This window comes from Petaurus breviceps, unplaced genomic scaffold, assembly GCF_028583685.1.
Source record: "Petaurus breviceps papuanus isolate PSGF00001 unplaced genomic scaffold, PetGlider_PUasm1.0 373, whole genome shotgun sequence".
NCBI lineage: Eukaryota > Metazoa > Chordata > Mammalia > Diprotodontia > Petauridae > Petaurus > Petaurus breviceps.
The window spans coordinates 1,908,074-1,935,619 of record NW_027186299.1 but is presented as its reverse complement, the minus strand read 5'-3'; the positions used below and the strand labels follow the sequence as shown (position 1 = coordinate 1,935,619).

Sequence of the window (27,546 nt, the reverse complement as noted above, 5' to 3'; positions counted from 1 at the left end):
TGGCCAAGCAAGACCAGGGAGGGCCCCGCCGTTCTGGACAAGAAGCACCTTCAGGGGACACTGCCCACACGGGGAGCCCAGAAAGGCCATAAGGCCAGAGGAGGGGGCGGGAGATGAATTCAGAGCGCCAGGGACCGAGCCAGAGCCGTTGATCCAAACCCCCCCACTCCTGAGAGCCACAGTCCATGGGTGGGGCAGGTCCCGGGGCCTTGAATGGTCAGGAGTCGGGATTGTAGGAGAGCAGCTTTGGTGTGGGGCTGTGGAGGGATTGCCAGGCCCTGGAGACTCCGGTGACCACACTGGACATAGCAGCAAATGGAGGCAAAGGTCGTGGACTTAGACCTTCACCTAAGGGCACACCTGGAGCTGGGCTCTGAGTGGGCAGTGGGCCCTGGCCTTTCTCCCCTGAGAGGGCACCAGCTATGGAGAGAAGACTGTCGTCTGGTCTTGTGCTTCTGAGGATGCGGTCTCCATGCGAGAACTAAAAAGCAGAAGCATCTCCCCAAGGGGGTCAGAGGGCTGACCACACCAGGCATTGCAGTGGCCTCGGCAGTCCTCCACTGTCAGAAAGGGGAGGGGTCCACCTCTTATAGCTAGGAGGACCATAATTGACCATCGCTCAGCCAAGTTCACTTGTCAGAAGGGGTCCTCGGCGGCCCCCGACTCCACTGGGGGTTTTCATGTCAGAGACGCTGGGCTGGTTGGCCACTTCCTTCTCCAGCTCATCTGACAGAGGAGGAAACTGAGACAGACAGGGTGACGTGACTTGTCCAGGGTCACACACAGCTAGGAAGGGTCTGGGTTCAGACTTGGATCTGTAGAGGAGTCTTTCTGATTCTCCAAGCACCACAGCACCCCTTCACACCTGTTACCACAGTGACCTGAGTTGAGATAAGAGCAGAGATGCTTGAAATTCCCGGGCTCAAAAGCTGGGGGGCCTCCCTTGTCTGAAAAGCCTTGCCACAGGTGAAGGGGTGGGGATGAAGAATGGAAGCTGGGAGTGCCAGCCAGGCTGCAGATGATGGCCCTCCTTTTGGAGATCACTGGAGACCCGTGTAAGTGGTCCCGCTGACGGTTTTGTCCAGAAGAGTGCATCAGGATGTGCTCCCCTGTTAGAATCCTGTGAGTTAGCGCCTAAAAAGGAGCATCTGCCACTTGACATCTGTCAGGGGTTTAGCTGGAGAAAAGTGGGCTTCATGATGTTAAGTGGTCACAGTAAATGGGCCTTCAAGCATAATGAAACCGGATTTGTGATTGGTCCAATACCCGTTGGGAAGTTGATCCAGGTGTGATTGAGCTAATTCTAACCTCCCTTGGAGTGGACTGTTTTTCTGTTGTGGCACATAGGATAAGGGGAAATGTGTTCTCCTGTTTGGCATCGAGACAGTGCTGGGAAAATGTGCTTTCCAAGCCAGTTACCCCAATTTATCTGTTTGTAATGTGAGTAAAAGTAATGCCGGGCAATAAAATTTGATAATTTGTTGTATTTGAAATATTAAAATGGTAAATTCTTTTTTAATCTGGATTCTTGTGAGTTATAGGTACCATCTTTAAAATTGTGTTGTACATTTGTTTGAAACCATTTATTTAGAAATACAACGGGCAATTGCTGGGGTCTGGGGGTGCTAGGAACCCCCAGATTCAAGGGCAAACACATGGGTCCTGATTCAAATGAATTCAACCCAAGCCTTCTTTAAGTCAGAGAAAAGGTTTATTAAAACGCTGGTCGCAGTGGGCAAGATTTTAAGAATCTGCATCATTGGCCAGATTTTTAAAATCTGAGCATTTGTGACACTTATATTAAGAAACCGTCCAGACTCTCACTTGAATGGAGGCATGGTGGACCTTTTATACTGAAAACGATGGGAAGCTCTGGTGGTGATCCAGGAGTGGCCAAGTGGTCTGGGAACCGAGAAGGGGTCTAGATGGAATTTAGGAGTGATGGTCTAGTGCAGACTGTGAGGGCTGGTGGGACCATGACCACTTGGGAAAGTCTAGGGGCTTTTCCTTTTAGGGCTTCAGATCCCATCCCCAGCAGTAATGAGAATGGCTTTTGCTCTGAACTTGACCTAGCAGAAATTGCTGCAAAAAGTTCTCATCTGTGTAATGCAGAATTTTAAGATCTTACAAGCCATGTGGGTAGAATAAGGCATCTTAACCACGGGGTCTAATCAGGGTAAGCCTGGCATATTTTGTGACTCCAAACCAGAAAAGCTGTGTGTGTGTGTGTGTGTGTGTGTGTGTAAGTATGTGTGTGTGTATGTGTACACACATATATATTTACACACGTACACTTCAGTAATTATACTATGAGACTCATTTGTCTCGTGCTATTTCATTTGGCCTGTGTGCTTTCCAGAGAACATGTGGCATGGGATGATTGATTTTCTGTGTAAGATAATTTGGAAATACATTTGGCTAAATTCATATTATCTGATTAGTATTTAAGTTTTGCCTTAAATTCATGCTATTGTAAATGTTATTATGTGTTTCTAAATTTTCTTACGTTGTTAATTCTGGGAAACTGGTGTAGATATTAAATTCTGTTGATTTGGGGCATTGTGAAATTATTTATCAAGTTATTCGAGACTGCTGTCATAATGTTAAAACCGGTGCATTTGGGCAGTTTACTGTGAATCATGAAGTGGTGTCTAGAATGATGTGTACTGAAGTTACATCTTTAACCAGCTGAATCTGAACAGATCTCAGTCTCGAGATTTTCTTTTGGTTGCGAACCTCGGAATGTCTGGGTACAGAGCGGCATCTTCCTGGAATGATCGCTCACTCACGCCGTCTTCCAGTCAAGGGGCGGTGGATTGTAATACCAAGAGGAGCCGGTGAGATTCTTAGGGACCCTGCAGCTTGATGAGGGTGAGTAGGCTGGGCTAGGCCAGGTGCAGTAGTGCAAGGGACAGAGCAGCCTGGGATGGGGGAAGAGCAGCTGTGAGAAGGACCTGGGCAGCGTGGTGGTGCAGTGAGTGGAGCGCCAGCCCTGCAGGCAGGAGGACCTGAGTTCAAATCCGGCCTCAGACACTGGACACTAGCTGTGTGACCTTGGGCAAGTCACTTAACCCCAACTGCCCTGCCTTCCCCCTCCAGAAAAAGCAAATATGCAGTGCCCATCTGTTAGTCTTCTAATTGCCGCCCGTCTCTTCTGAAAGATACTGTTGGAGTCATCCGCCGTGTGTCAGTTACCTTGTGGGAGCTTGCAGATCACAGTTGCTTTATTGATTAGAAGTGCAGTTTGCCAAAGAAAATGTCAGTGAGTGCCTTTTAGAAGGCCTGATACGGCTTCATTTCAGGCTGATTTATTGCAGTCACATGAAAACAGTAAAAGCTGTATCCAGCCCTAAGCTATGATGATTGAAGGTTGCTGCTTGGTCAGATTCCAGCTGTGATCGTTGGCAGTGCCATTGACATGACCCAGGGAGTGGCATCTGGCAACTGCCATGGGAGGATTCCTGGCTGCAGTAAAAGCGGGAAGAAGAACTTCTGTGTCAGGCTCCTGACTCAATTTCCCTGCTGTGACATTTCATCTTGGACAGAAAGTTTTCTCTCTGGGCTAAGCTTCTGTCACAAGCTGGCCACCTCTGACTCTTACCTGGACCCGACACCAAGTCAGGGAGCATTTTTTCCATTACCCTATCTATGTAATATTGAATCTTCATCTTATAGACTAAGGCTGAAATGCAGCTCCGTTACCCCAGTGAGATGCAGGTGTGTAAGATTTCAGTTATCTCGCCTGAAGTGGCAGCCCTTTCCTCATTCTCAACAAACTAAGGAGACCAGTACTTGGGCTTATCCTTTGCCAGGTGGTAGTTCCTGTATTGTGATTAATGAAAACCCTAGAGATAGAGTTTCTGGGTGATTAATTGTCAATTTATTAATTAGGCTAGCTGACAATAAATTGATGGTCAGTGTTTTTTGTTTTGTTTTTTGGCAACCAAAGACCCCAAGGATACCCTGAAATACATTTAAATCCCTTCTGAAAAGGAGCTCTCCTGACAAATGAAACTCAGCCCTGAGGGGTGGACATTTAGTGAGGGGTTGGGGCTAAAAATCTTTGACTCATCTGGCTGAGGATGTGGCTTCATCTTCAGACTACCAGGCTTGAGGTATCTGGACAGGGGAGCCCATTTCCATCTGCATGTCTCTGGTTGGTTTTCTCCTTCAGTAGTTGGGTGGAGGGAATCAAGGACAGGCAAAGGCTTGCCCAGACTGCCCAGGATTCAGTTTAAAATCTAAACAGAGATTCGGTCTCCTAGTAAAGTGGGGTCCAAACATCCACCACAAGGGCTAGACAGCCCTGTCCTTCAGAGACTGAGGGCCTTAACAGAAGAAAAGGGGTAGATCCCAAATGAATGCTGCATTATGAACATAATAGCATCATATTAATGGCTCCATGTCCGGGTGTAAGATCAGCTCCTTGAAATAAAGTCGTATAAAAGCGTGCTGTGAAGCGGGAGGGAGCCCCCATGCTGAGCGCGGGCTGGAGAGTGGTCGTCAGTGCAGGTGAGGCAGCGGCTCATGCAGTCTGGGATTGTTTACGCGATCTATTGGAGGCCTCATCCTGGGGCTTTTGGTACAAGCAGAGTAAAATAAGTATCTCACAGTCAGTTCCTTTGTGTGGCCATCCAGTTTAGGCCTCGAAGTCACCGACTTACAGAGGGTGTGGTGACCTGTGTGCCCCTGGGAAGATTCCAGGGATGAGCAGGGTAGAGGAACTTACTGGGCCAAGCGTTTCTTGAGAAAGCAACGAGATCAGATGCTCCTGTGTCAAATAGAAATGATTCCAGAGGCCTTGCGTGTGTTTTCATAGCAAGTTTAAAGATTGGGCTCATTGTTCCTTCTCAGCACAAATCAGGCTAGTTGAGAAGGCGTCTTAGGCCCAGATTTCTCAGTTATGATTTGGATTCCTGAAATATTTCAGTGTAATATGCTAACTCACATCACAGGGCAGTGATAGGTAACAAGCTGAACGTCTTTCGCCTTGGTAGGGCTCAGATCTGAGGGAAAGAATGAACTAAGTGAACGTGAGTGGTGGCCATTTCTGCAGCGTGCCTACCCTTGGCCTGCCTGGCCGTGATGGTAAATACCAGACCTATAGCCAGGAGAGTTCACTGTACAAGTCACACCCTCGTGGCCTCTTCCCCTCCCTCCCCTCTAAGGCCCTAGACCGTTTGCTACGGGGTCTGTGTGTGCAGCCATGTGAAGCAGAATTCCGCATTAGCCCTGTTGTGGAAGAAGAGACAGAACCAAAGGGTGAGAGTCGTGAGCTTCGTCTCCCCCTCCGGATGGGCAGCATGGTCGGGCATGCGTCCTTGGGCATCATCCCGGATCATCACGTTGCCAAGAACAGCCAAGTCAGGCGCTGTCAATCATCGCCCAGCGTTGCTGCGACTCTGTCCCAATTGTTTTCATGTGGTTTGTGTTCGACTTTTCTCATGCAGAGCATAGAATGGGTCAGTTAGTCAGTCAGGGAACATTACTTGGGCCTTGCTCTGTGCCGGACGCTGGGCTCATCCCAGCCTCCTTCCCCTGGGAAGTGAGTGAACCTCAAGTTTCCAGCATTTCACAGAACCCAAGCTGTGGAATGGCCACAATCATGGAAAACACACTTGCTTAAAGTTGTTTTTTCTTGTATTGTGTGTTTCCTTCACAAAGCCCTTCTTTTGTAATGAGTTAATTTTCTCCTGCATCCCCTAGGTCCAGACCTGTTTGGCTGGGCTAGAATAGCAAGAGGACTCCAGCGTGGACCGGGAGCTGCCCTGAGGAAGAGGCTGGACGAGGGATTGGAAGCTCTGCCTGATTCAGGATTGCTTTATAACTGGTAAAAAAAAAAAAAAGACATCCCCATTGACCGCTGGCCAGGGGTTTCAGAGGTCTCTTCCCCTTCGGTTTCTACTCACTTGACCAGCCTTCAGTCGCTGGCCAGGAAGGCACAAACCCTCAAGATAATGACATTCTCTTGGGGAGGCTGAGACAGCTCGATGTTGCCCCCCTTCCCACCAGGGCAGGTATCACAATAGGCCTCCCAAGGGGGAGGTGGGTCTGGGAGTGTCATTGACAGGAGGGGTGCCCTGCCAGGAGAACTGCCAGCAGGTAGGCTGACTGTGCCCAGTGTGAATGGGCTTCCAGAGGCCCCATGGAGGAAATCATCATTGCTTTGGGGCAGGTCTGGGCTTCAGGAGTGTCTGCCTCTGAGAGCTGTGGAGGGAATGGGCAGGAAGGCAATTGGGAGCCAAGGTAGAAAGGGAGTGCTAGTCAGGGCTCAAGTGGTGATATCCTGAAGGGGAAAGGCTGCTGTGTTGCCAAGGAAACTGGAAATCAGACTGGCTTGTTGCTTGGAAACAGCAAAGGGCTGTTGAGCCCAGAGGAATCATAGAAAGGGTCTTCCAGAACCCTGGTGCACTGTGTGGGAAGGAGGGCTTTGTCGTGTTGGGCTCCCACCCAGAGAGCTCGAACCAAGGTGGGGCTGGGGGGTCAGTTAAGGGCTTCGGCCCTGGTGAGAAGGGCTGGGGGGCCCCGGACCAGCCGCCCTCTGAGGCTGCAGTCTGGCACAGAAGAGGGGGAAGGGAGGCCTTGAAGTGGGATAGCTGGGATTTATGCTGAATGCCTTGGTGTTCCTGTGGGCTCTCATTTCCTCTGGGTTTCTCAATGTTTTAGACCCAATGGCTAAAAGGAAAGAAGACCATTTTCTGCCTACTGGGACCCAAAAAAAGCAGAGACATGAGCAGGAGAGCGGGTCTGTGGTGGAGAAAGAGGAGGAGGAGGAGCTCTCCCTGGCTTTGCCCCCTGGAAATTCGGCCTCTCAGTCAGTAAGTGACGTGAGACAGTGAGATGCTGTGCTGGGCATGGGCTTCCCAGGAGGGGCAGAATCCAAGGAAGCAGCTTTGTTCTCGGGTTACAGTGGAGACACCCTAGGTTGGCAGGTGACCAGATGGAAGGGGTGACCCTTCCTGGGGAGGGGAGATCCTGGTCTTCTGACTTGGAGGAGAAGGAAAGAGATTTCTCTGTTCCCCTAAGGCCCCTGAAAGTGCTGTCAAGTGGGTGCCACATTTCACGGAACCCCCAGCAGATTCCGTATCCAGGCCAGCAACAGGCTCCGGGGGCCCCCAAAGAGAGGCCTGCTGGGGCCCAGCAAACTGCCTTGAGATACATGGGTGTTTGTCCTGCCAAGGAGCGTAGCATAGACAACATCCCGGGCCCATATATTCTGGCAACTCAGCAGTGGGGTGGGCAGATTCTCCTCTCCCTCAGCTTCTTAAGCTGTAAAATGGGGATCTGAGCAGCCTCTCCTTCCCGGGGTGGTTGTGTGTGCCAGAGAGATGATGGCTGTGAGAAGTGGAGTCTGGGTCAGCGTGGGCTTTGTTACTTAGAGCTGGAAGAGAATGCCGAGGCCATGAGCATTCATAAAGCCAGGAACTCGACTCTGGATCCACGTGCTTGCAGAACTGGGTCCAGTGGGTGTAGACAGGGGACTGACCTTGGCCTGGAGTGCCTCCATCCTCCCAAGCACAGACCGTTGTGGCCTTTGCCTAGGCTGGAGAGCGATGGGCATCTTGGTCTGGCAGTGAGGCTGGTCTGGGGCATCTTGAGAATCCTCTCTCCATGTGCTACAGGACTGGGAGGGATGGCAAAGGGCACAGTGGATGCAGGACGGCATCGCTCCCAAGGCCCCACTTCACAGCCCTGAGACTCAGTCTTCTCTGTAAAATGGGACTGGGGATGCTTGTCCTGTCTTCTTCACTGCACTGAGAGCCCTGGGATGTGAGTTATTGTTAGGCTCACACTGTTGTGGAGCAGAGGGCCCTTGGAGAGTGTGTGATGAATGAGTCAGTGCCTGGGGGCAGGCCCAGGCTTCCTGAAGCCGCCTGGAGGCCGCAGGGCGCGTCTCCCAGGTTTTCCTTGCTGCTGCTTTGTTCATTTTGTTTCTCTTCAGTTTGATTCGTCTGTGGCAAGAGCGTCCAGATTGATGGGATTCAGGTCTAGCTGGACAGGGGTGGGGCATTTAGAGAAATTAAGGGTTATCAACTAAAACCAAGGATCCTTTGGCCCCTGGGTCCCAGAAGAAGGAAGAGGGCCCTCCCTGGGATCAGCCGTCCCCCTTCTTTTTCTTTGTGTCCTGAGTTACTATGGTCAGGGACATTCGTGCCATGCACTGCCTCCCTGAAGTGAATGAGAGTCCTCGAGGCCAGGCAGGGCTGGGGGCGCATAGGCCACACCCCCTCCGACCGCCACACTTTCTTTAACAGATGTCAGCCGAAGTGGGGATCATCGAGAGCATCCAGCTAAAGAATTTCATGTGCCACGCGATGCTTGGGCCCTTCAGATTCGGATCCAATGTCAACTTTGTGGTGGGGAACAATGGAAGTGAGTAGGCGTTGGTGAGATCCAGACACCCAGATGCGTTTGCCGGGGGCAGGGGGCAGCCGCCGGTCATGGTGAAGGCTCTGCTCTGGAGGCTGCCCCCTGCCCAGTCTGAGTGTGAGGGCGCACACATGTGTGCGTGTGCGTCTGGTGTGTGCGTGTGTGTGCGCATGAGAGAGACACCCCCCCCCCCCGGCTCCCAGAGAAAAGGTCACAGGTGGCAGCTGTGCCCACTCTGGGCTCAAAGAGGCCATGATGCCCGCTGACCTGGCTGCCTCATCGCACCTTGTGGCTTTAGAACAGGAGAGTCCCTGCTGCAGCTGAGGCGTGGCGGCAGTCTGTGCCAGCATCTGCCCTGTCGCTCTCCAGCAGGGCCCTCCTTCCCCACAGCCTTTGGGGTGCAGGGACCCGGCCTCGTGGCCGCTCCACAGACAGGACCCTGCGGTGTTTCTGGAGCCGTCCCTTCCCCACCCCACCCTGTGTTCCCTGGTGCTGCCCGTCACACGTGTAACGTGGCTGCTCACGTGTAGTCTCCCTGACCTTGCCTTTTGCCCAATCCTCAGTGCGTGGCACAGGGCCTGACAAGTAGCAGGCTCTGAATCGGTGCAGACACACGGAGTCGCTGAGGTTCTGGAGCGTTTCAGGAATGCCATCATCGGGACGTGGGGTCACGCCGGCCTGGCTCTGGGGAGTGACTTGCTGATCTCAGCAGTCTCTCTGTATGAGTAGGGGGGGTGCATGTGTGTGTGTGCATGTATCATGATGGAGAAAGTCTCCACGTAAAAAAAAGAGGGCGTCTTGACTGAGTGCTTGCTCAGTACTTAGAACGGTTGGGCCAGATGTGCAGAGGAGACCTCTGGGCAGGCCTCCCAGCTCCTCCTGTATTCTGACTTAGCTCTGCCCCTGCTGTCTGCGTGGGCGGCCTGAGGAGGGCCTGGAGCTGCAGCCTGAGGGCCCACGGTGGCTTCACCCTTGACAGTGACTCACAGGGCTGCTTTCTGCTGGAGCTTCTGTTGTTTTCTTACTTAAGAAGAGAAATGGTTTCTTGTGGTTTTGCCAGGATTCGGCGGCCCTCTTGTTTTCTGTAAACTGATAAGGAAGAGCCGTGCCCAAGCTGAAGGGGTCAAGGTTATTTAGACAGTGTGTGGAATGGCTGTTTGTGGGTCCACACGATGAACAGTGTATTTCTGGTTCTTACTTGAAAAAAACTTGTAGAAGGTCTTGTGTGTCTGTGACGTGTCCGGTGAGGTCTCAGAACTCACAGCCGGGCTCAGGTAGCCCTGGCACACAGGCCTCTTGGGGCAGAGGATGGCATTGGGCAGGAAGCCCAGAAATAGCGGCCAGTCCGTGGATGAGAAATGGGAGTCCCATGGCTGTCAGGAATGAGGCCCTTCTTGCCCAGGTGGGTGCACCGTTGATTTGTTCTCTCCCTTACTGTGCAGGCGGTAAGAGTGCAGTCCTGACGGCTCTCATCGTTGGACTTGGAGGAAAAGCCACGGCCACCAACAGGGGCTCCTCTTTGAAAGGGTTTGTGAGAGACGGTCACAGGTGAGTGAAGTGGGGCTGGACTGTCCCATATCTTCTCATTCTCCCTGGGGGGCCTGGAGCAAGAGGACATGGCTGTGTCCCTGTTGCGGAGGAAGATGACAAGATCCCCTGCCTCACTTCCACCCGGAGAGGACTCTGTTCGTCCCAGGGTGCTTGGACCAATCGAAGGCAGCCAGCCAGCCTGGGCAGGAGGGAACGAGGCCCTGAAGTGAGCGGTGTGTGGACATAGAAGGTGAGGAAGGAGGCAGTAGGGAGCGTGGAAGAGCCACTGCCCCAGTGGAGAGCAGAGTCAGGGGAAGGGGCGGCTCAGCTCTCAGCAGATGCCCAGGCCAGCCCACACCTGGCCAGTGATCTCAGGGAGGGTGGGTGCATGGTGCCATTTCTGAGAGCTGGAGGAGCAGGCCAGGGCAGGGGTCGCCTCTGGCAGCAGGGGCCCACTGAGCCATCAGTTGGGCATGATGTCTAATGGATGCGGCAGTAGGGGTGTGCGGACGCCCTCCTCAGCTCCTCAGGCTCCCAGCTAGAGGGGCGCAAAGTGATGGAGCAGGTGGGGTGGGTCGCACAGAGACAAAAGAGAAAGAAGGGAGCCAGTGCCTTCAAGTTGCCCGAAGCTTTTCAGCTGCCACAATGTCTGCAGTGGGTGTGTCCCTTCTCCCCTGCCCCTCGCCTTGGCCAGACTAATCCCAGCGCCCTTGTGCAGTCAGTCATGATCTCACTGTAAGGATGGTAAGGGTTGCAGTGCCCGAAGGTGTGGCACATGTAGCGATGGAGTGGGATCGAGACGGCCAGACACAGACTTAGTCTTGCCATTTTGTTAGCGCTGTGGGGAAAATCAGACACAACTTACTAAACATTTCATGTCACTAGGCCCAAGTTTCTCCAAGCAGGAAACATGGGCTTTTTTCTGCGGGTGACTTTTTCAGTCAAGTTTTCGTAATCTGGAGATGAGACGCTTGCTTCCCCACCATGGGCACAGCGTCTCCTGGCAGGGGTTTGCTTCATTTTATGGTATCTGTGCTCTGGGTATTTTTCAAGAGGTGTTTTGTACACTGATGGTGTATTTTCTCCATTGAAAACACACTTTAAAAAATGCACAGTCCCACAAAAGAATAATGGTGGTGATGATGGTTTTTACTGAGAGATGGGTGTGACGGGCTTCAGACCCAGGCGCCTGGAATGGTGGGAGTGGCCGCAGCAGCCACAGGGAGTGTGAAGTGGTTGGGAATTCCAGAGGAGACCCGGGGCAGGGGCAGCAATGAGGAAGAAGGGTGACCAGCCATCCCCTGCTGCCCAACCTATGGGAATATAGGAAGAGAGAGGAGGAGCTCTGAGCTGGGGGCTCCTGGGAGTCTGGATGGAGGAGTTGGTGAGAAGGGTTCAGGTTGGGGCATCCCAGGCTTCATCCACGGCCCTCGGGGATGCGAGATCTGGGAGGTTTAGTGATGGGAGAGTGTGAATCCAGGCTCCAAAGAGAAGCCAGAGCTGAGGGTGCAGAGCCTTGAATTCTATGCCATGCCTGTTTGAACCTGGAAAGCATTAGGGAGTCCCTGGAACATGTGGAGGCTTCTGCTCATAGGCTGGAGAAGGAAGAGAATGGGAACAGGGAGCCGAGTCAGTCTGAGCTGGAGGTAGTGATAGTGGGGAAGCACAGAGGCGGCTGCCCAGGTCCAGCCCGGATGGTGTGGGCTGTTGGCAGCTCCCCTGAGGGGAAGGATTTGGGGTTTGTCCTTCACTAGGGGGTGCCTGTGGGCAGGATGCTTTCCCTGTGGCGACGTGGCTTTTTGGTCTCTGTAGTTCTGCGGACATCTCGATAACACTGAGGAACAGAGGGGAAGACGCATTCAAGCCGAGCGTGTACGGGGACGCGATCATTGTGCACCAGCACATCAGCGTAGAGGGCAGCCGCAGCTGCAAGCTCAAGGGCCAGACAGGTGAGTCCGGAGCTGTGAGCTCGCTCGTCCTGGGGGTGCCCGGGGGAGGGGGGGTGAGTCGCCTGGGCTGCCAGTGCTGCTGCCCTTTTCATGGCAGGAAAGAAAGAGTGAGACGTCTGGGCCGCCTCTGTATCTCTTCCCGGGACGTCTCGCACGTGGCACGCCATTGGCACCAAACTGTTACAAAGTCTGGACATTGTGTTGTCTCACACAGCACAAAAGGGGCCTCCGGTGCAGGATGTCAGTGTCTGAGCTCCCCCCGTGGTCCTGCTGCTGAGGAGCGTCCAGCCTCTGCCTGGGGACCTTCGTGGTGGGAAAGCCCACCCCCTCCCAAGGCAGCGCGCTCCTCCCTGGGGCCGCTGGGCATTAAGAGGGTCTCCTTGAGGCTTCAAGCCCCGGGTGACCTCTCTGGACCTTGCGCTCCCAGATCAGGTTACTTTCCGCCTTCTTCACCAGGCACTTCTTGGCCATTCCATCAGTCTAGATAAAAAGCTCTCCAATTTTGCCTCATGTCATGGTCATAACACTCCCTTTTAAATGAGGACCCCGGCCCTAGACGGGCTGTAGAAACAGCCTTTGTGTGTCAGCCTCACCAAGGCCAAGACCCTTGTCACCAGGAGTTTGACCCCTGGGCGAATTTTGTCAGCTCTGAGCGTTTAGGAGGACACAAGATCTATATCTCGTCACTTTATAGGGGTTGTTTTCTGCCCTCTCTGTGGAGGAAGGCCCAGATCTCTGGAAGTCCTAAAGCTGTCCAAATTAGTCTTCTAGCAGAAATATGTGCAGATGAAGGGAAAGAAGGGAGCAGGAGGGAAGGAGAAGCCTCTGGGGGCCACAGCACAGCTCCGATTGGGGTGGGCAAGGGGGCAGCCTTACATCACTGTGGTTTGTCCTGTTCTGTGTTTTTTATAACTAGGAAACCTGGTTTCTTCCAAGAAAGAAGAACTCACAGCGATTCTTGATCATTTTAACATCCAGGTAATGGCAGGAATTTCATTCCAGATAAATTTGTACAAAGGTGGTGGTCTCTGAATGTTCCTGCTGCCAAGGCCATCCTGACCCCAGTCCTCCAGAGGCCCCACTCTGGGTGAGCGTGAGTGAAGGGCCACCCTGGCACCTTCATGTGCTCCTGGCCTCTCCTTCCTCTCTGCCTTTGCCTGTGCTGGTCTTGATGCCTGGAGTACCTCCTTGCCCCATCCCTTTCAGGCTGCCTTTGACCTCACCTCTTCCAGGAAGCTCACCCTCACTCCCACTCCCTGTGTGCTGTCGCCTTTCCACCCTTGGCACCTTTGCCCTCTGCTTAACCAGATCACTCAGGTCCTTACCCAGAGGCTCGTAGCCCAATAGATGAAAAGACAGATGGAAGAACAGATGCCACTGAGCTTAGCGCCCTGAGAAAGGGGCAGGGTCTGATCTGAGCTTGTGCCCTGCTCACCCGACTCCTCCCTGTATGAACCTGTGGGTGCTCTGTCTCCTCTGCATGGCAGTTTTCCACAAGAGTAGGGATGGCCTGGCTCCTTCATCTACTGGCATCAGGCTGCTCTGCGAGAAGACCAGGGTTGGAAGGGACCTCATGGCCTGGCACATTCAGACACGGGGCAGGGGCCCATCCTCTCTCTAGATGGAACCTCTGGGACCAGGGAGGCGCCAAAGGCCCATTGGTGAAGAAAATGGGAGCATTTGGGTCTGAAATTGCCCTGTGGGAGAGTATCCAAAGCTGTGGCTTTTCAGAGCGGAAGACATTTCACTTTTCATTGAGCCTTGGACTCAGTCAGGAGTACCTGAGTTCAGATCCAGCTTCAGGCACTGGCCCCAGTTTCCTCCTCTAGAATGGGGATAGTAACAGCCTGTCCTCAGAGGGTGAGATGGTATTTGTAAAGGGTGGCATTTACTGCCAGCTGCTGCTGGTGATGATGAGGAAGGTGCCGTGGCCTTCAGGCAGGGCTTAGACCTAGGAGCTTCCTGACTGGCTTCCGATTGGCCTGTGAGGTCACCTGGCCAAGTCTGGCTCATTAAGCCTTGGTTTTCTCTGCTGTCCCTTGAGGCAGGTGCCCCTAACACGCTAGGGTCTTGGGGTCCTCTCAGTACCAGCATTCTCTTGTGTTGGCATCCCCAAAATGATGAATACAGTTCTCCGTCTAGAGGGACCTCGACAGGCATCACAGCCTGTCCCCTCACTTTAAGGCTGTTGAGGTCCAGGGGTGTTGGCCCACCGGCCTGGGAGGTCTTGAGCGCTGTTGCGCTGGGGGGGCTCTGCTGTGACTGATGGTGCCTTCTGGCTGGGGCCCCAGATGGATTGGTGCATCCCTGCCCTCCTGCCTCGCCATGCCCTGACCCACCTGTAGGTGTGCTTGGCTTCCCATCCCTGGACGACCTCTGAGGTCCGCTAAGGTACCTCTGCTAAGCTCACGTGCCTTTCCTTCCAGGTGGACAATCCCGTCTCCATCTTAACCCAAGAGATGAGCAAGCAGTTCTTGCAGTCTAAGAGTGAAGGTGACAAATACAAGGTGAGGCAGATTGGGGGGGGGGGGGCCGCCTGGGGCAGGTGGGGGGCGGCTGACGCGAAGCCCAAAGGCCTGGTGTGGAGAGAGCTCAGTCCGGAGGGTAGAAGCTAGGCTTTGGAGCCCACCCGGCTCCCAGGGACCCCGGCGGGCGATGGCCAGCGGCCTCACCTCCCCCCCCTTCCATGCCTCTTGACCTCGGGTCGCTGCCAGAGTTTACAGCGTCCTCAGTAACTAGGAAAAGAAGTTTCAGAACTCAGAAAGTTGGCAGCTAACAGGAAACAGACTCAGTGAGGCTTGACCAGCCCCAGCTGGTGCTGGCAGGCCTGCATCCGGTGCCTCCCTCTGACCCTGGGTGTCAAGAGGAAGTGGAGAGCTCATGGATGGGTCCAAGGAGATAAAGAGTAGCCGGCACAGTGGCCAGAGTGCTGGCCTCCAGCCTCAGACACTTACCAGCTGGGTGACCCTGGGCAAGCCACTTCACCCTGTTTGCCTAAAATGAACTGCAGAAGGAAGTGGCCAGCCAGTCCAGTATCTCTGCCAACAAACACCAAGCAGGGTTGTGAAGTCAGAAATGGCTACACAGCCCCGCCAGGAGGAAGCCCTGCGTCTGCATGGGCCACTGGCAGGCCAGCTCTGGGCAGGAGCCGCAGTGCCCCAGGGTGTAAGGCTCCCTGGGGATCCAGGAGCATGACCCCAAAGCACGCTGGTGGACAAGTGCAGGCTTCTGGGCACAAACTGGCAGGGTCAGGGAGCTGGGTTCCATAGGCAGTGGGTGCTCATGCCCCACAGTAAGTGATGAGAAGCCGGCCTCTGCACCCCAGGCAGCCACCTCTTTTCTGCAGCCAGACTTGTTAGGAAGTCCCTTCTCCCTCCCACAAGTGAAAGCCGCTTCTCTGCCGGGCTGCTCCTGCCCCTGGGCTCAGAGGAAGGCCAACCCTTCTCTTGGAAGAGCCTTCGTGTCCCTCCTTCATCCCCTGCCCTTTCAGCTTGGTCTCTTCCTGTTGTCCTCCTGACCCTTCATCAGGCCTCAGCCTTGTCCTCATCCTCCGCTCAGGATGGCACCCGTGACAGGGCTGCATCTGGCCGGGGAAGGATCCAGGTAGAAGGCAGGCTGGCCCCTCCCTTCTGCTGGACTCATTCGGGTGAATTCCGCTCTGCTTGGTTTCGTTGGCTTAAGAAACGTTGCCACACACATAAAAATCCAAAGTCAGCCGTATTCATCAGTATTGTTTTAGACTGTTTGAAATAACTTCTAGACAGCAGCAGGTTGGGGTATTGCTGCGGTGTGGGACACAGCGGGTTATTGGACTTAGAAGAACATGGAAAGGCTCAGAGTGAGGAAGGAGGAGAAACTAAACCAGATGAGTGCAGGGCGCTCTTACACAGGTGCGTGTGAGCATGTGTGTGTGCATGTGTGCATGTAAGCGTAGGTGCTTGTGTGTATGTGTGAACATATGTGCTTATAGCTAGCTGTGCGTGCGTGTGCGCATGTGTGTACTTGTGCATGTGCTTAAATGTGTGGGTGTGGGTAAAATGTGAGTGGGTGTGCATGGGTGTATGAATGTGGGTGTGTATGGGTGTGTGTGTACACACACACACACTCCCATCCCCATGCTTAAGCGTAGCCCTCTTGGGGTGGGGTAGGGTGGGGTGGGGTGAAGAAGGGGAACAGGACAAAGTAAAGGTGCCCACCACGAAGCAGGAGGGCCAGCTTGGCTTTATTTGTCACGGCACAAATGTCAGTCGAAGGCCGTGTACATCCTGCTGCACATGTGGCAGTGCTTTCTTTCCTATTTCATATTTAAGTTTAAAAGAAAACAATTTACAGAGAAAAAAAGAATTTAAGTGAAAAAAAAAAGCAACATTTCACAGTTGGGGCCATGGAGGTTCAGGTCATCATTGAGTGTCTTGGAGCCATCCGGGTTCAGGGACCTCTGTCTGTGAACCCTGGACCTGGGCCTCGTGATTCCTCAGTGAGATGACAGTCCGGGGACCCAGGCGAGAAAGGCCTTTGAGGCCTCTCTGTCTGCAGCTCCCGTACCTAGACATCCTCAGCCACTGAGCACTGTTTGGGGGTGTACGAGGTGACCCCTGGCTCTCCCTCTGAGATGGGGACGTGTCTGCCAGGATTCATTCTCAGGAGTGGAGTGGGAATAGGCCCCCAGGAAGATGCTGCTTCGAGGACTCCTTGGATCCTCAGTCCTCTAGTGCTGTGCCCTCGAGCAGGTGCTCAGGGAGGGGAGAGCTGAGGTCAGATCCAGCCTCAGGCACCAGCCCCAGTCATGTTCCTCATCTGTGAAAGGGGCAGAGTCCTAGGACGCCTGTGCACACGCGTGCACACACCCATGCCTATGCACGCACACACACACACACACACACCCAATATTGATTTTGTGACACACTTAATTCTGGCCTTTCTTTTGTCTCAGTTCTTTATGAAGGCCACCCAGCTGGAGCAAATGAAAGAGGATTACTCCTACATCATGGACACGAAAGCCAGAACCCGGGACCAGATAGATCAAGGGGAAGAGGTGGGTGAGAGGCGCGTGGACAGTGTGGCCCATCCTCAGGGCCATAGCTCCTGGGGGCCATCCCATTGCCCCTGGAGCCTCCAAGGGAGGAGTGCTGGCATTCTGGAAATGTGCAGCCTCCCACTCCTTGGGGCTGGGGCGCACTTCACCTCCTCCCTCAGGGCCAGGGTTCCCCTCCCCTCCCCTTTCAGGGCCAGGGTTCTCCTCACCTCCCCTTTCAAGGCCGGGGCTCCCCAGGACTCCCCTTCCTCAGGTTTGGGGTTCCCCTCGCCTCCCCCACCAGCCTGTCCTGGCTCCCTGAGGGCATCTTAGGGAGGCAGACTTGGGCAGCCCTTCTGGGTTAACCATCCCAGGAGAGGCCCTTCCTTCGTCCTGCCTGAATCCCTAGCTCCAGCTCCACAGAGATGGAAGAGACCATTGGTCAGTTGGCGAAGGCCTCCTGATGAATCGTGGGTGTCTGTAGGTCTGGATGCAGCACCTGCCCCATACGGGGCACTGGGGATGCCGAGAGAAAGGGAAGCCTTCTCTGTGCAACGAGGGAGGGCAGGCGGGCAGATGGGCATGAGCATGTGGGGAAGGGGTCAGGAAAGGCGCCCTGCAGCAGATGGGGGCCAAGGCTGCACGTGAAGGACCAGGAGAGGGGGAAGAAGGAGAGTGTGTGGGGGGAGCGTCCTCCACAGAGAGGAGGGAGGGAGGACCTCGTCAGTGATGCTTGGAAGCTTGGTCAGGGCCATGGTGGGAGGGCCTCTGTCCAGAGGTCATAGGGAGCCACTGGGCAGGGTTACGGGGGTCACGTCCACACTTCGCCAGCTGCGTGGGGTGGACTGCGGTGAGAAGGGAGCCCAGGCAGGAGGGGATGGCTGGACGGCGCAGCTGCTGCGACAGTGGGGGCTCCAGGGCGGTGAGGGTTGGGGGCAGATTGGTTCTGTGGAGGTCCCACTGCCGCAAGACTGGAAGGAAGGGTGAGGAAGAGGAAGAGTTGGGTTTTGGACGTGCCCTTTGAAGTGTCCAGTGAGCAGTTGGTGTTGAGCACAGAAGGAGCGCCTGCACCCCTGGGGGTGGTCTGCGGTCAGTCTCTGTCAGCTGATGGGGAGATGCACAGAGACAAGGGCCCAGGGCAGTGTGTGGGCGACCACTAGAGGCAAGGGGTCCCCAAGGACTGAAAAACCAGGCAGAAAGACTGAGGAGGAAGCCCGAGGAGAGGGGGCAGTTCATGGCTCATAGCGGGGTCTGGGAGAGAACAGTTTGGGCGTGGTGTTAGAGGCCATCAGCAGGCCCCTGAACGCCAAGTGAGAGGAAAGGAGAGGGAGGCAGCCAGTGTAGACTTCGCAGTTTGACTGAGGAAGGCAGTCTCAGGCCTAGAATTGGGGTTGGCTTGGTGGGGCATCGGCAGGAAGAAAGGAACAAACCAAGAGAGAGAGAAGACCAGAGTCACTAAGTTGGCAGGGCCATGCCTCCCTTAAACCTCTGCTGGCTGTGAGCCCTCCCAGAGCAAGCGGGCAGCTCAGGGAGCCCTGTGGGCCAAGGCCTTGAGGACAGGCTGGTCCTTGGAAGGAGCCAGGGCAGCTCAGAGGCAGCAGGGCCGGGGGCGCGTCCGCTGCTGCAGCCCGTGGCCCCCTCCCTGGCTGGCCCCCCTCATTCCTGGGCTGTGAACGGATGGGCGGCTGGCTGTGTGACTGCCCCATGTGGTCCCTAGGCCTGAGAGGAGGCTCCTTGGATGTGAAGGGACGGGGTTATTTAAATGGGGCTGACGCCGTGTCTTGCTCCCTGGCGCCCCTGTAGACAGGCTCAGGTCGGGGCTGGTCACTGCTCTGGCCCCTCTTCAGAATGCCTGCAGTTACTGACGGCCGGCAGTGAGGAGTTTATCACAGTGATTTAATCCTGTTTAGAAGCACACGCAAAACTGTTTCCAGCTTTATTGGGCAGAAAGCCCGATTGTCTCCTGGAAACAGCCTTGAGAACACGTGGTGGTGGTGGGCATTGTGCTGATAGCGGCCCGGGGCCCCCGCCTGTCCAGCTCCCACCATAGCCCATGCCATCCCCGCCTGCCCGGCCCAAGCCATCCCTGCCCGGCCCCTGCCACCGGCTAGGCTGTCCCCACCTGCCCAGCCCATGCCATCCCCGCCTGCCTGGCCTTCCGAGGTGACCCAGAGGGCCATGGGTTTGTCTTGCAGCGGCTCCACGAGCTCCGGCGCCAGTGCTTGGAGAAGGAGGAGCGTTTTCAGAGCATCGCTGACCTGAGTGTGATGAAGAAGAAGCTGGAAGATCTGAAGCACGAGATGGCTTGGGCCCTGGTATGCCTTCCTGGGGCTCTGCACGTTGAAGCAGCATGGGCGCTGGCGGGGGCTTCAGGGCTCTTGTGCTTACCTCGTAGGTGAGCGAGTACGAGAAGGAAATCGAACAGATGAGGGGTGACGTGAGCGTCATGGAGCAGCGCACCGCACACCTAACCCAGAAGCTGGATTTCTGGCAGGTGAGCCCAGGCGCAGAGGCCCCGGCCCCGGCCCCAGCCCCGGGGGGAGCCGATGGGCACGGGCCCTTCCAGGGAGGTAGGAGCTCCTCACAGCGCCTTTGTGTGTCCTTGCCTAATGGCGCCCTGCTGCCTGGGTCTGTAGGACGCCAGCCAGGGCTGTGTCTCAGCTTAGGTCAGAGAGGCCCCCACACTGTTGTCCCAGGAGTTTTAAGCCATTTTCACTCCTTTTTCTTTGCAACTTTGCATGGATTTGGTTTTTCCTAAGAGGCACCTTTTTTCTTCAAGGTCAAAGTCAACATAGCTGAGGAGAAGTTTAAGGCTATTCAGGATAACTTGGAAAAGATCAGTGAAGAGGCCATTGCCCTGGAGCCCAAGTGCATTCAAGCCAAGGAAGATCTGATCAGGAAGAAGAAGGCCTACAATGATGCCGAGGTGAGGGCAGGGGCCCTCTGGGTGGGCAGTCCTTGGTCTCCTGGGGCCGTGGCTGCCTGGGCACGTCAGTCTTTAACCAGAACATGAAGGCTCAGGGCTCTTTGGGGCCCTTTTTGTGATCATGTCCAGCCTCAAAAGGTTAGGAGAACAGTCCCTCCCCCTGCCTCCCTCATGTGGTCCCTAATGTTTGGCATCAGGTTTTCCACAATCGCTGCCGTAACGAATTCCGAGGCCTGGAGAGGGACGGGGAGCAGCTGAGGAAGCGCATTGAGGAGCTCAGGAGGAGGTAGGGGGCCTCCTGGCTGGGCGGGGCTGGGGTGGCCGCGGCCCACGGCTCACCCGATGCATGCCGTCTGCTTGCTCCCTGCAGTGCTGATCAGAGTTTGGAGCCAGCCCGGCAGGAGAGGCAGAAAAAGATCGCGGCCTTGAACGAAAAGAAGAAGAGCTATCAGGACCAGGAGAATCTCCTGGTGCAAGAGCTGGAGTGTTTCCGGCAGGCCATAGAAAAAGACAAGGAAGAGCGGTCCAAGATGTTGTACGTGGCGCCTCTGGGCAGCGGGAGCCCGCCTTTCCTCACCCACCCCCCTCCTCCCCTTGTCAGGGTCCCCAGCGACCTCGGTGACCTCCCCTAGGTCACCTTTAGATAAACGCAACCCAAAGGGGTCTGAGACCTTGGTCATCCAACCACTCCCATTTTGTAGATGAGGAAACTGAGGACTTGCCAGTCAATGTGGCTTGGCCACGTGGGTCCTCAGAACTCAGTGGGAGCCCTGAACCCCAGACTCGGGTCCTGTGCAATTTCTGCCGCCTCTTTGCAAAGCCCGGCAACAGGGAGGGTTCTTTCCTCCAGAGTCCCCCAGCCCTCCCCCGAGGAGGCGGCCAGGCTCCCGCGTTGGGGTGAGGTGGTGCCCCTCGGGCCGCCTGTGCGTTGGCCTCATGTCACAGTCGTCACCTCCATCTAGGCAAGAAGTGGCCGACGTGCAGCAGACCCTGAGCACCAAGCAAAAGCACCTGCACCACCTGAAGGAGACCAGGACCAACCGGCTGAAGCAGTTTGGCTCCCAGGTGCCGGCCCTTCTGGAAGCCATCGATGATGCCTACAGGAAGGGGCAGTTCACCCGCAAGCCCGTGGGCCCGCTAGGTAGGGGCAGCCAACCTGGGTGGAGGAGGGGCCCACCCTGCCCGGCTTGGTCACTAGCTCCAGACCGAGGGGCCTTTGGATGCGATGTACCCCTCGCCTGCTGGCCCAGGATTGGGCATTGGCCGCGGGGGCTTCCTCCCATCTCCCCTAGCCCCCCCAGTTGTCCCAGCCCTGGGGTCTCCATCTTCACTCCTTTCCCCTTTGCGCCGTGGGAAGACCCGGCTGTCAGCTGATGGCCTCGACGCCTTCTCTCTCTAGGCGCCTGCATCCGCCTGCGGGACCCCGAGCTGGCCTTGGCCATCGAGTGCTGCTTAAAGGGCCTCATCTTCGCCTTTTGTTGTCACAACTACAAAGATGAGCGTGTGCTCCAGGGGCTCATGAAGAAGCTGTACCCCCCGGCGTCTTCCCGCCCTCAGATCATTGTCTCCGAGTTTCGGAACGAGGTGTATGACGTCACGCGCAGGTAAGGCCCCCGCCGCCACTAGCCAAAGCTCGGCTGGGCCTCAGAATGGTCAGCAGAGTGCCCAAGCAAGGGGCGCGAAACCTGCCACCAGGAAGCCCTGAGCTCAGATATGGTCTCCGACGCAAGCTGTGTGACCCGAGTCCAGTTACTTAACCATTCCTCATCTGCAAAGCAGGGCTGTTGATAGCTAGTGCCATCCTGCCAGGGTTGCAAGGGTCCAGTGAGATCACGCTTGGGGTGGTGGTTGTCCTTTGTGCCCAGAGGACCAGCTGGGAAGGCTGCCATTCGGGCACAGACAGTCCGGGTGAACACGTGGAGCTGAGGCGGCTTTAAATCCCCTGTTTCCTCTGGGCTGCCGTGGCTCTGCCTTGCTCATGGGCATGGCGCCTTTTCTGATGGGGGCACACCGGGCCGAGAAGTTCTGTGCCAGGACCTCCTGTGTCACAGTCGAGTCCAGAGTCCTTCTGAGACTCTGAGAGTGTCCTTACAACATTTCAGAGCTCTGCTGAGCGCCTGCCTCGGGCGGGTTGTTCAGAACATCATTGGCCCCTGCACAGCGTGGCCTGCCCATCAGACCGCATGCTCTGCAGGCCAGTCTGGAGGCTGGGTGGGCCAGCTCGAGATATTGAGGGCCCCTCACTGTGCGCACTGTATCGTGCCCAGTGATCTTCAGTCTTCCTGAGACCGTTGGGATTGAAGTGGTTCATATTTATGAAGCCTGGTATGCAGGCGCTTAATTAGTGCAGGGTCCTTCCTTCTCCTCCCATGAGCCCCTCGACAGCCAGGAACCTCTTTCAGCCTAGGACCTGGCGCACAGTAGGCATTTCATCCACACATGTTGACTGACTAGAACTAAATGTTCTCATTCCGGTGTCGGAGAACAAGAAGCCGGTGTTAGCTCTTTCTGTGGGACTAATGCACAGTTGTGGCTGTTGAAATAAGAGTGCGTGCAGGGGTCTTATTCTGCTGTTTCTCACAGATACCTGGTGGGCTGTTTCCTGTGACTGTTGGCCTCACTTGGCTAAGGCCTGACTTGTTTCATGATAGAATTGAGGGAAGGGGGTTTTAGACATTCCTCAGCTGGGAAGCTAAAGGAGAGTTTGAGCTTGGGATGGCCTGACGCCAGCTCTGCAGGCATGGAAATCCCCCTAGTCTGAATGAGGTTAATCTGTAAACTGGCTTGGTTCATCCCGCGAGTCTGACTAACTGGCTTTCTGGCCTTATGCAGTGGAAAAGATTAGGGTTCTGTTTAACTACGTTTGTTCAGCTTCTATGACGTTGAAGGAAGCTCAGGATTACGACCTGTCTTCTTTACCTTTCATAGTCTAGAAGAATGGATGAGATTGCTGTACATAAAAGGATTTTTTTTCTCTGACAGTAATCTTCTCTCTAAAAGCTTCCCAGAAAGTCCAGTCCAGGCTTGGGATAGTTATATTTTTTTAGTTCTGAACCTGTGCTTAAACAAAATAAAACTTAGGTTTTACCCCTATAATTTGTGCATTGTGGTGGATTTATTTTAGCAAGAATAACCCACCACATAGAAGAGGAGATATTTCTACAAGTCACTGGAATTTTATTATTCCTGTTGGTGGTAATTTCTGATGTCACGAAAAATCTGTTTTTCCTGGCAAAAAAAACACAAAATTAGCATCGTTAGTCAATCACTTGACGTAATTGGGAGAAGGGTACAGGAATATGTATTTTTCTAGTGTGCCAAGCACTGGGCTTTCAGCACTTCAGAAAGCGTATCTCATGATCCTCACAACAGCCCTGAAAAGGGAGGGGCTCTTACTGTTCTCATTGTGCAGTTGAGGAAACCGAGGCAGCTAGTAAGTATGAGAGACAGAATTTGAACTCAGGTCTTCCTGCCCCCAGGCCCCACGCCATGAGGGACCTTTTTGTCTTTGACAGAATACCAAGAAAGCTAGTGGGTGCTAACAGGTCCATGGCCAGGTCCTTCCCCACAGCCACGCTCTCCTTGGAGACACACAGATCTGTGATGTCTCCAAGTGGAGTGGCTGGTCCCCAGTCTGTACCTGGCTGGCTGCCGTGGGGAGGGGTTTGGGCCAGGACCCCCCTGCCTCTTCTTGTTGACCATTCAGGATGGTAAAAGCTCGCTGACCTCGTTCTTCCTCCCCCCCAGAGCGGCTTATCACCCAGAGTTTCCCACGGTGCTCACGGCTTTAGAAATCGACAACGCAGTCGTGGCCAATAGCCTGATCGACATGCGGAGAATAGAGACGGTGCTGCTGATTAAAGTAAGACCCACATGTTCAGTGTTGAGGCCGCTCGGTGAGATGTGTCCTTCTCTTAACCACTGTCATTGTGTGAGCACATGTTTGGGCTTGTCTTGTTTTGTCTCACTGGAACGAGACCAAGGAGAGGGATGATCGTGGCCCAAGACAACCTTGCCCCTCTTTGGCCACTAGCGATTGAACAGAAATATTTCTGCATGTGACCAGAACAAACATCCTCGGTCTGGGGGCCCTCCGGCCACGGACATCCTCAGGCCCAATCCACTGGGTCCGGTGCGTGCCGAAAGGTTAGGACAGTATCCCTTGTGGTTGTGTGCCCATTTTCCACTGCATAATGCCCTCAGTCAGGGTTACCAATTGGATACACCAGGAAGGCCTGGCAGGGGCAGAGATGTGTCTGAATGAAAATTTGTACAGGCAGCTCTGTTCTTGTTCATGGAGACTATTGGGCTAGCCAGTCCAAGGATCCCTCAATATCTGGCCTGTTTGGATTCCGCTTAGACTACACATCTCCCTTTAGCAAAGAGGGAAATTCTCTGATTTGTCTCAGATCGACCCACAGCAGTGTCTCCTCTGTCCCCCTCCTTGTTCCTGGAGCTGTCATATGCACCCATAGACCTTCCCCCTCCACAGGCTACAGCCTGTGTCTCTCTCCCTTCTCCCCTCTTTACACAGCGTCTCATCCTGGGCAGCCATGCTCCTCATTCCCTTTCCCATCTCCACTGGTTGCCTCCTTAGTGCTTGGTTCCTTTTGCCTAGATCCCAGCGTCCTCAGTATCCCCTTATTACCCCATCATTCTGCTTCTCTTTCCCTTTCACCAATGAACTCTCTCAAAGAGCTGCCCCCACTCACTGCCTAGCTCCGGTGCCCCTGACCCTGCTGCCCTGGCTCTCAGAATGGCCTCTTATAAAAAAAAAATAAATCAACTCAGGCCCACCTTTTTTTCCCTTCTGTGAAAAAGAAAGAAAAACAGAACTCTTGTTAGAGAATCCAGCAGTTTCTTACATTGGCCATGTCCAGAAATCCTCCATTCCCATCTGCACCCAGGTCCTTCCCCATCAGGAGAGAACGTGTTTCATGAGGCAGCTCGATAGAGCATGGGGTCTAGAATCAGGAAGACCTGAGCTCAGATGCCTCGAAATTCTGTCTGAGCCACTTACCTTGTTTGCCTCGGTTTCCTCAACTGTAACTTGGGAGTAAAAAGGACCCCTGCTCAGTGCTGTTGTGAGGACCAAGGGAGATAGTAACCATAAAGCCCTTAGCACTGTGCCTCCCACATTCTAGGCGCTTAATTAATGCTTCCTTCTTTCCGTCCTTTGAACTCATGTAATCATAACTTCATTTTTCTGAAGTTATTTGTCTTGCAGCTTTCTGAGCTGTTCTCCTGCTTCTGCTGACTTCCCGCTCCCTGCCTTCATGCCCAGCTTCCCAGCTCACCCTCATTTCTGTCCATCTCCTCTGCCTTGTTTCCAGCTCCTCTAAACATTCATGTACATTTAGGTCCCTTTACTTAGTCTTTAATGCTTTGAAAGTCTAGCCCTAGGTGTGGAATCGCTGGATCCAGAGCTACGTGGAGAGTTGAACAGTTTTTTGGTCATTGCTTGGAATTGCGGCTGAAAGAGCTGTTCTCCATTTACTCCTATGCATTCTATCATTTTTAAGTGGAGTAAACGTTCTATCTTGTCAAAAGCTTTTTATGCATCTCTTGACATCATGTGATTTTGTTTTTGCTATTGCTAGGGTCACTTGTGTTGATAATTTCTAATACTGAACCATCCCAAACTTCTTGGTATAAAATACAGCCTGCTCGTAATGTGTAATTTTTATGATATTTAAAAATTTTGTATCAGGGGTGGCTAGTTGGCACAGTGAATAGAGCACTGGCCCTGGAGTCAGGAGGACCTGACTTCAAATCCCGCCTCAGACACTTAACACTAAAACTGGCCATGTGGTGTTGGGCAAGTCACTTAACCCCAATTGCCCACCAAAAAGCAAAAAACAAAAAAAAATTTGTATCAGTATTGACTAAGGGCATTGGGCTTAACTCTTCTCTGGTTTCGATATTAACACTATATTTTTGTTACAAGAGTAATATGGTAATACACCCTTTTCTATTTTTTTCAATAGCTTATGCAATACTGGAATTGCTTTTTCTTTAACGTTTGATAGAATTCATTTTAAAACCATCTGATCTTTAAAAATTGTTTTCCTCCTTTCAGAGCTCATTTATGGCTCACTTGTCGTCTGAAATGGTCAAAGGAAAGAACATGCACACACGCACGCGCACACACACACACACACTAGTATAGAGACATATTTTATTTAACAGGAAGATAAGAGAATGGGAAAAAGTGAAGTAGAGAATGGGGGGAATTAGTACTACAGTCTCCCTCTGGAGGGTGGGTTGTGAAACAGGCAGGGAGGATAGGGGAATGAGAAGAGCCAGGATAGGAGCAGAGGAACTCAGGGGAGAAGAAGGGCTCAAAGCTAGGGCACAGCTGGTGAGCAAACACTCCGCTCTTACCCTCTTTTCCTTTACAGTGAAGGGGGAGGAAAGTGCAGACTTAATAAACAGGACTCTGCATGTCCATCAGATCAGTTCACCCATGGAAAGGAAGACGTCAGGAGGAATTACCAAGCAGAATCCAGCAACATGTCGTTTATGAGAAACACCCTTAAAGATTCATACGGTGTTAAAACAAGGGGCTAGAGCAAAATCAGTTATGCTTCAGCTAAAGTAAAATGGCAGGGTTATAGTCATCAATCAGAGGAGGCAATAGCAAAAATAGATAGTGTTACTAGAGATAAATAGGAAAACCGCTTTTTGCTGAAAGGCATCAAGGACAATGAATTGGTATTGATGCCAAATGTATCATTGTACTTCTATATAACACAAGTATAGTAACATTAAATATGGATCTATACTTATATATGCCAACTAGTATAAGAGTTAAAAATTTAAAAGAAAAGCTAAATGGGTTAGAGGGACAAAGATGTTAGAACCTGTAATATTAGAGAAACTCAGTGTACCCCTGTCAGACATAGATAAATCTAACCAAAAAGGAGTTAAGGAGCTTGACAGAATTTTAGAAAAGTTGGATATGATAGCTCTCTGGTGACTACTGAATGAGTGTAGGAAGAAGCATGTACATTTCTCAGTTGTATGTAACACCTTTATGAAAACTGACTCTGTTTGAGGGCATCAAAACTTCACAAATAAGTACAGCCCGTTCTCACTTAACATAAGTAGTCATTTTCCACAGGTGACTCATTGTGCCTAGAGTGGAGGACCCCTGGCAGGAAACTGCACTGGCACTGCTACTTCTACCAGGAGCTGGAGTCCAGGCTGGAATCGTGTCTCCCACATGCTGGCGAGTCAGATTTTCATAGTGAAAATTTCTGTATAGTGGGAACTGTCTATAGAAAAGCAGAAATATTAAATTCACCTTTTATGAGCCACAGTGCAACAAAAATTATATTCACTAAAGAGCTGCTGAATAAATGATTAAAAATAATTAAAGACTAACTTTATCCTAAATTATTAGTGGTTAAAGAAGAAATTATAGAAACAGATAATTTCATTAAAGATTTTAACAGAGACATGTCAAAATTCTTGGGAAGCGGCCAAAGCAGTCCTTAAAGAAAAACTTATATCTCTAACCGCTTATGTTAATAAAAGAAAGAAAGAAAGAATAGATCATTGAGTTGGGCATGCAACTTTAAAAAAAAAATCTTAATATTAAAAACCAGAGTTAAAAATTAAAATCCTGAGAATTAAAGAGATAAATAAAACTGAAAGCAAAATATCCACTGAAAAATGAAACCAGCTTTTAATTTCTTAAAATTAATCAATAAAACATTAGCTAATTTTTATTTTTAAAAGGCCAAATTCACATC

The 27,546-nt window shown here is 53.0% G+C and overlaps 1 protein-coding gene across 1 annotated transcript in view; it reads left to right on the top strand.

The window, feature by feature from the left end:
- The first annotated feature begins 3,089 nt into the window (after positions 1 to 3,089).
- The window catches only part of SMC6 (structural maintenance of chromosomes 6), a 40,721-nt gene continuing 16,264 nt past the window's right edge, over positions 3,090 to 27,546 (top strand). Inside the window, exons 1-16 of the mRNA XM_069099333.1 lie at positions 3,090 to 5,830; positions 6,667 to 6,818; positions 8,256 to 8,373; positions 9,813 to 9,918; positions 11,713 to 11,849; positions 12,766 to 12,827; positions 14,276 to 14,356; positions 16,783 to 16,884; positions 19,059 to 19,178; positions 19,259 to 19,357; positions 19,643 to 19,789; positions 19,987 to 20,075; positions 20,160 to 20,324; positions 20,752 to 20,930; positions 21,189 to 21,393; positions 23,537 to 23,651. Of these exons, the coding sequence (XP_068955434.1) occupies positions 6,672 to 6,818; positions 8,256 to 8,373; positions 9,813 to 9,918; positions 11,713 to 11,849; positions 12,766 to 12,827; positions 14,276 to 14,356; positions 16,783 to 16,884; positions 19,059 to 19,178; positions 19,259 to 19,357; positions 19,643 to 19,789; positions 19,987 to 20,075; positions 20,160 to 20,324; positions 20,752 to 20,930; positions 21,189 to 21,393; positions 23,537 to 23,651 (1,872 nt within the window). The 5' untranslated portion in view covers positions 3,090 to 5,830; positions 6,667 to 6,671. The remainder of the gene's footprint in view (positions 5,831 to 6,666; positions 6,819 to 8,255; positions 8,374 to 9,812; positions 9,919 to 11,712; positions 11,850 to 12,765; positions 12,828 to 14,275; positions 14,357 to 16,782; positions 16,885 to 19,058; positions 19,179 to 19,258; positions 19,358 to 19,642; positions 19,790 to 19,986; positions 20,076 to 20,159; positions 20,325 to 20,751; positions 20,931 to 21,188; positions 21,394 to 23,536; positions 23,652 to 27,546) is intronic.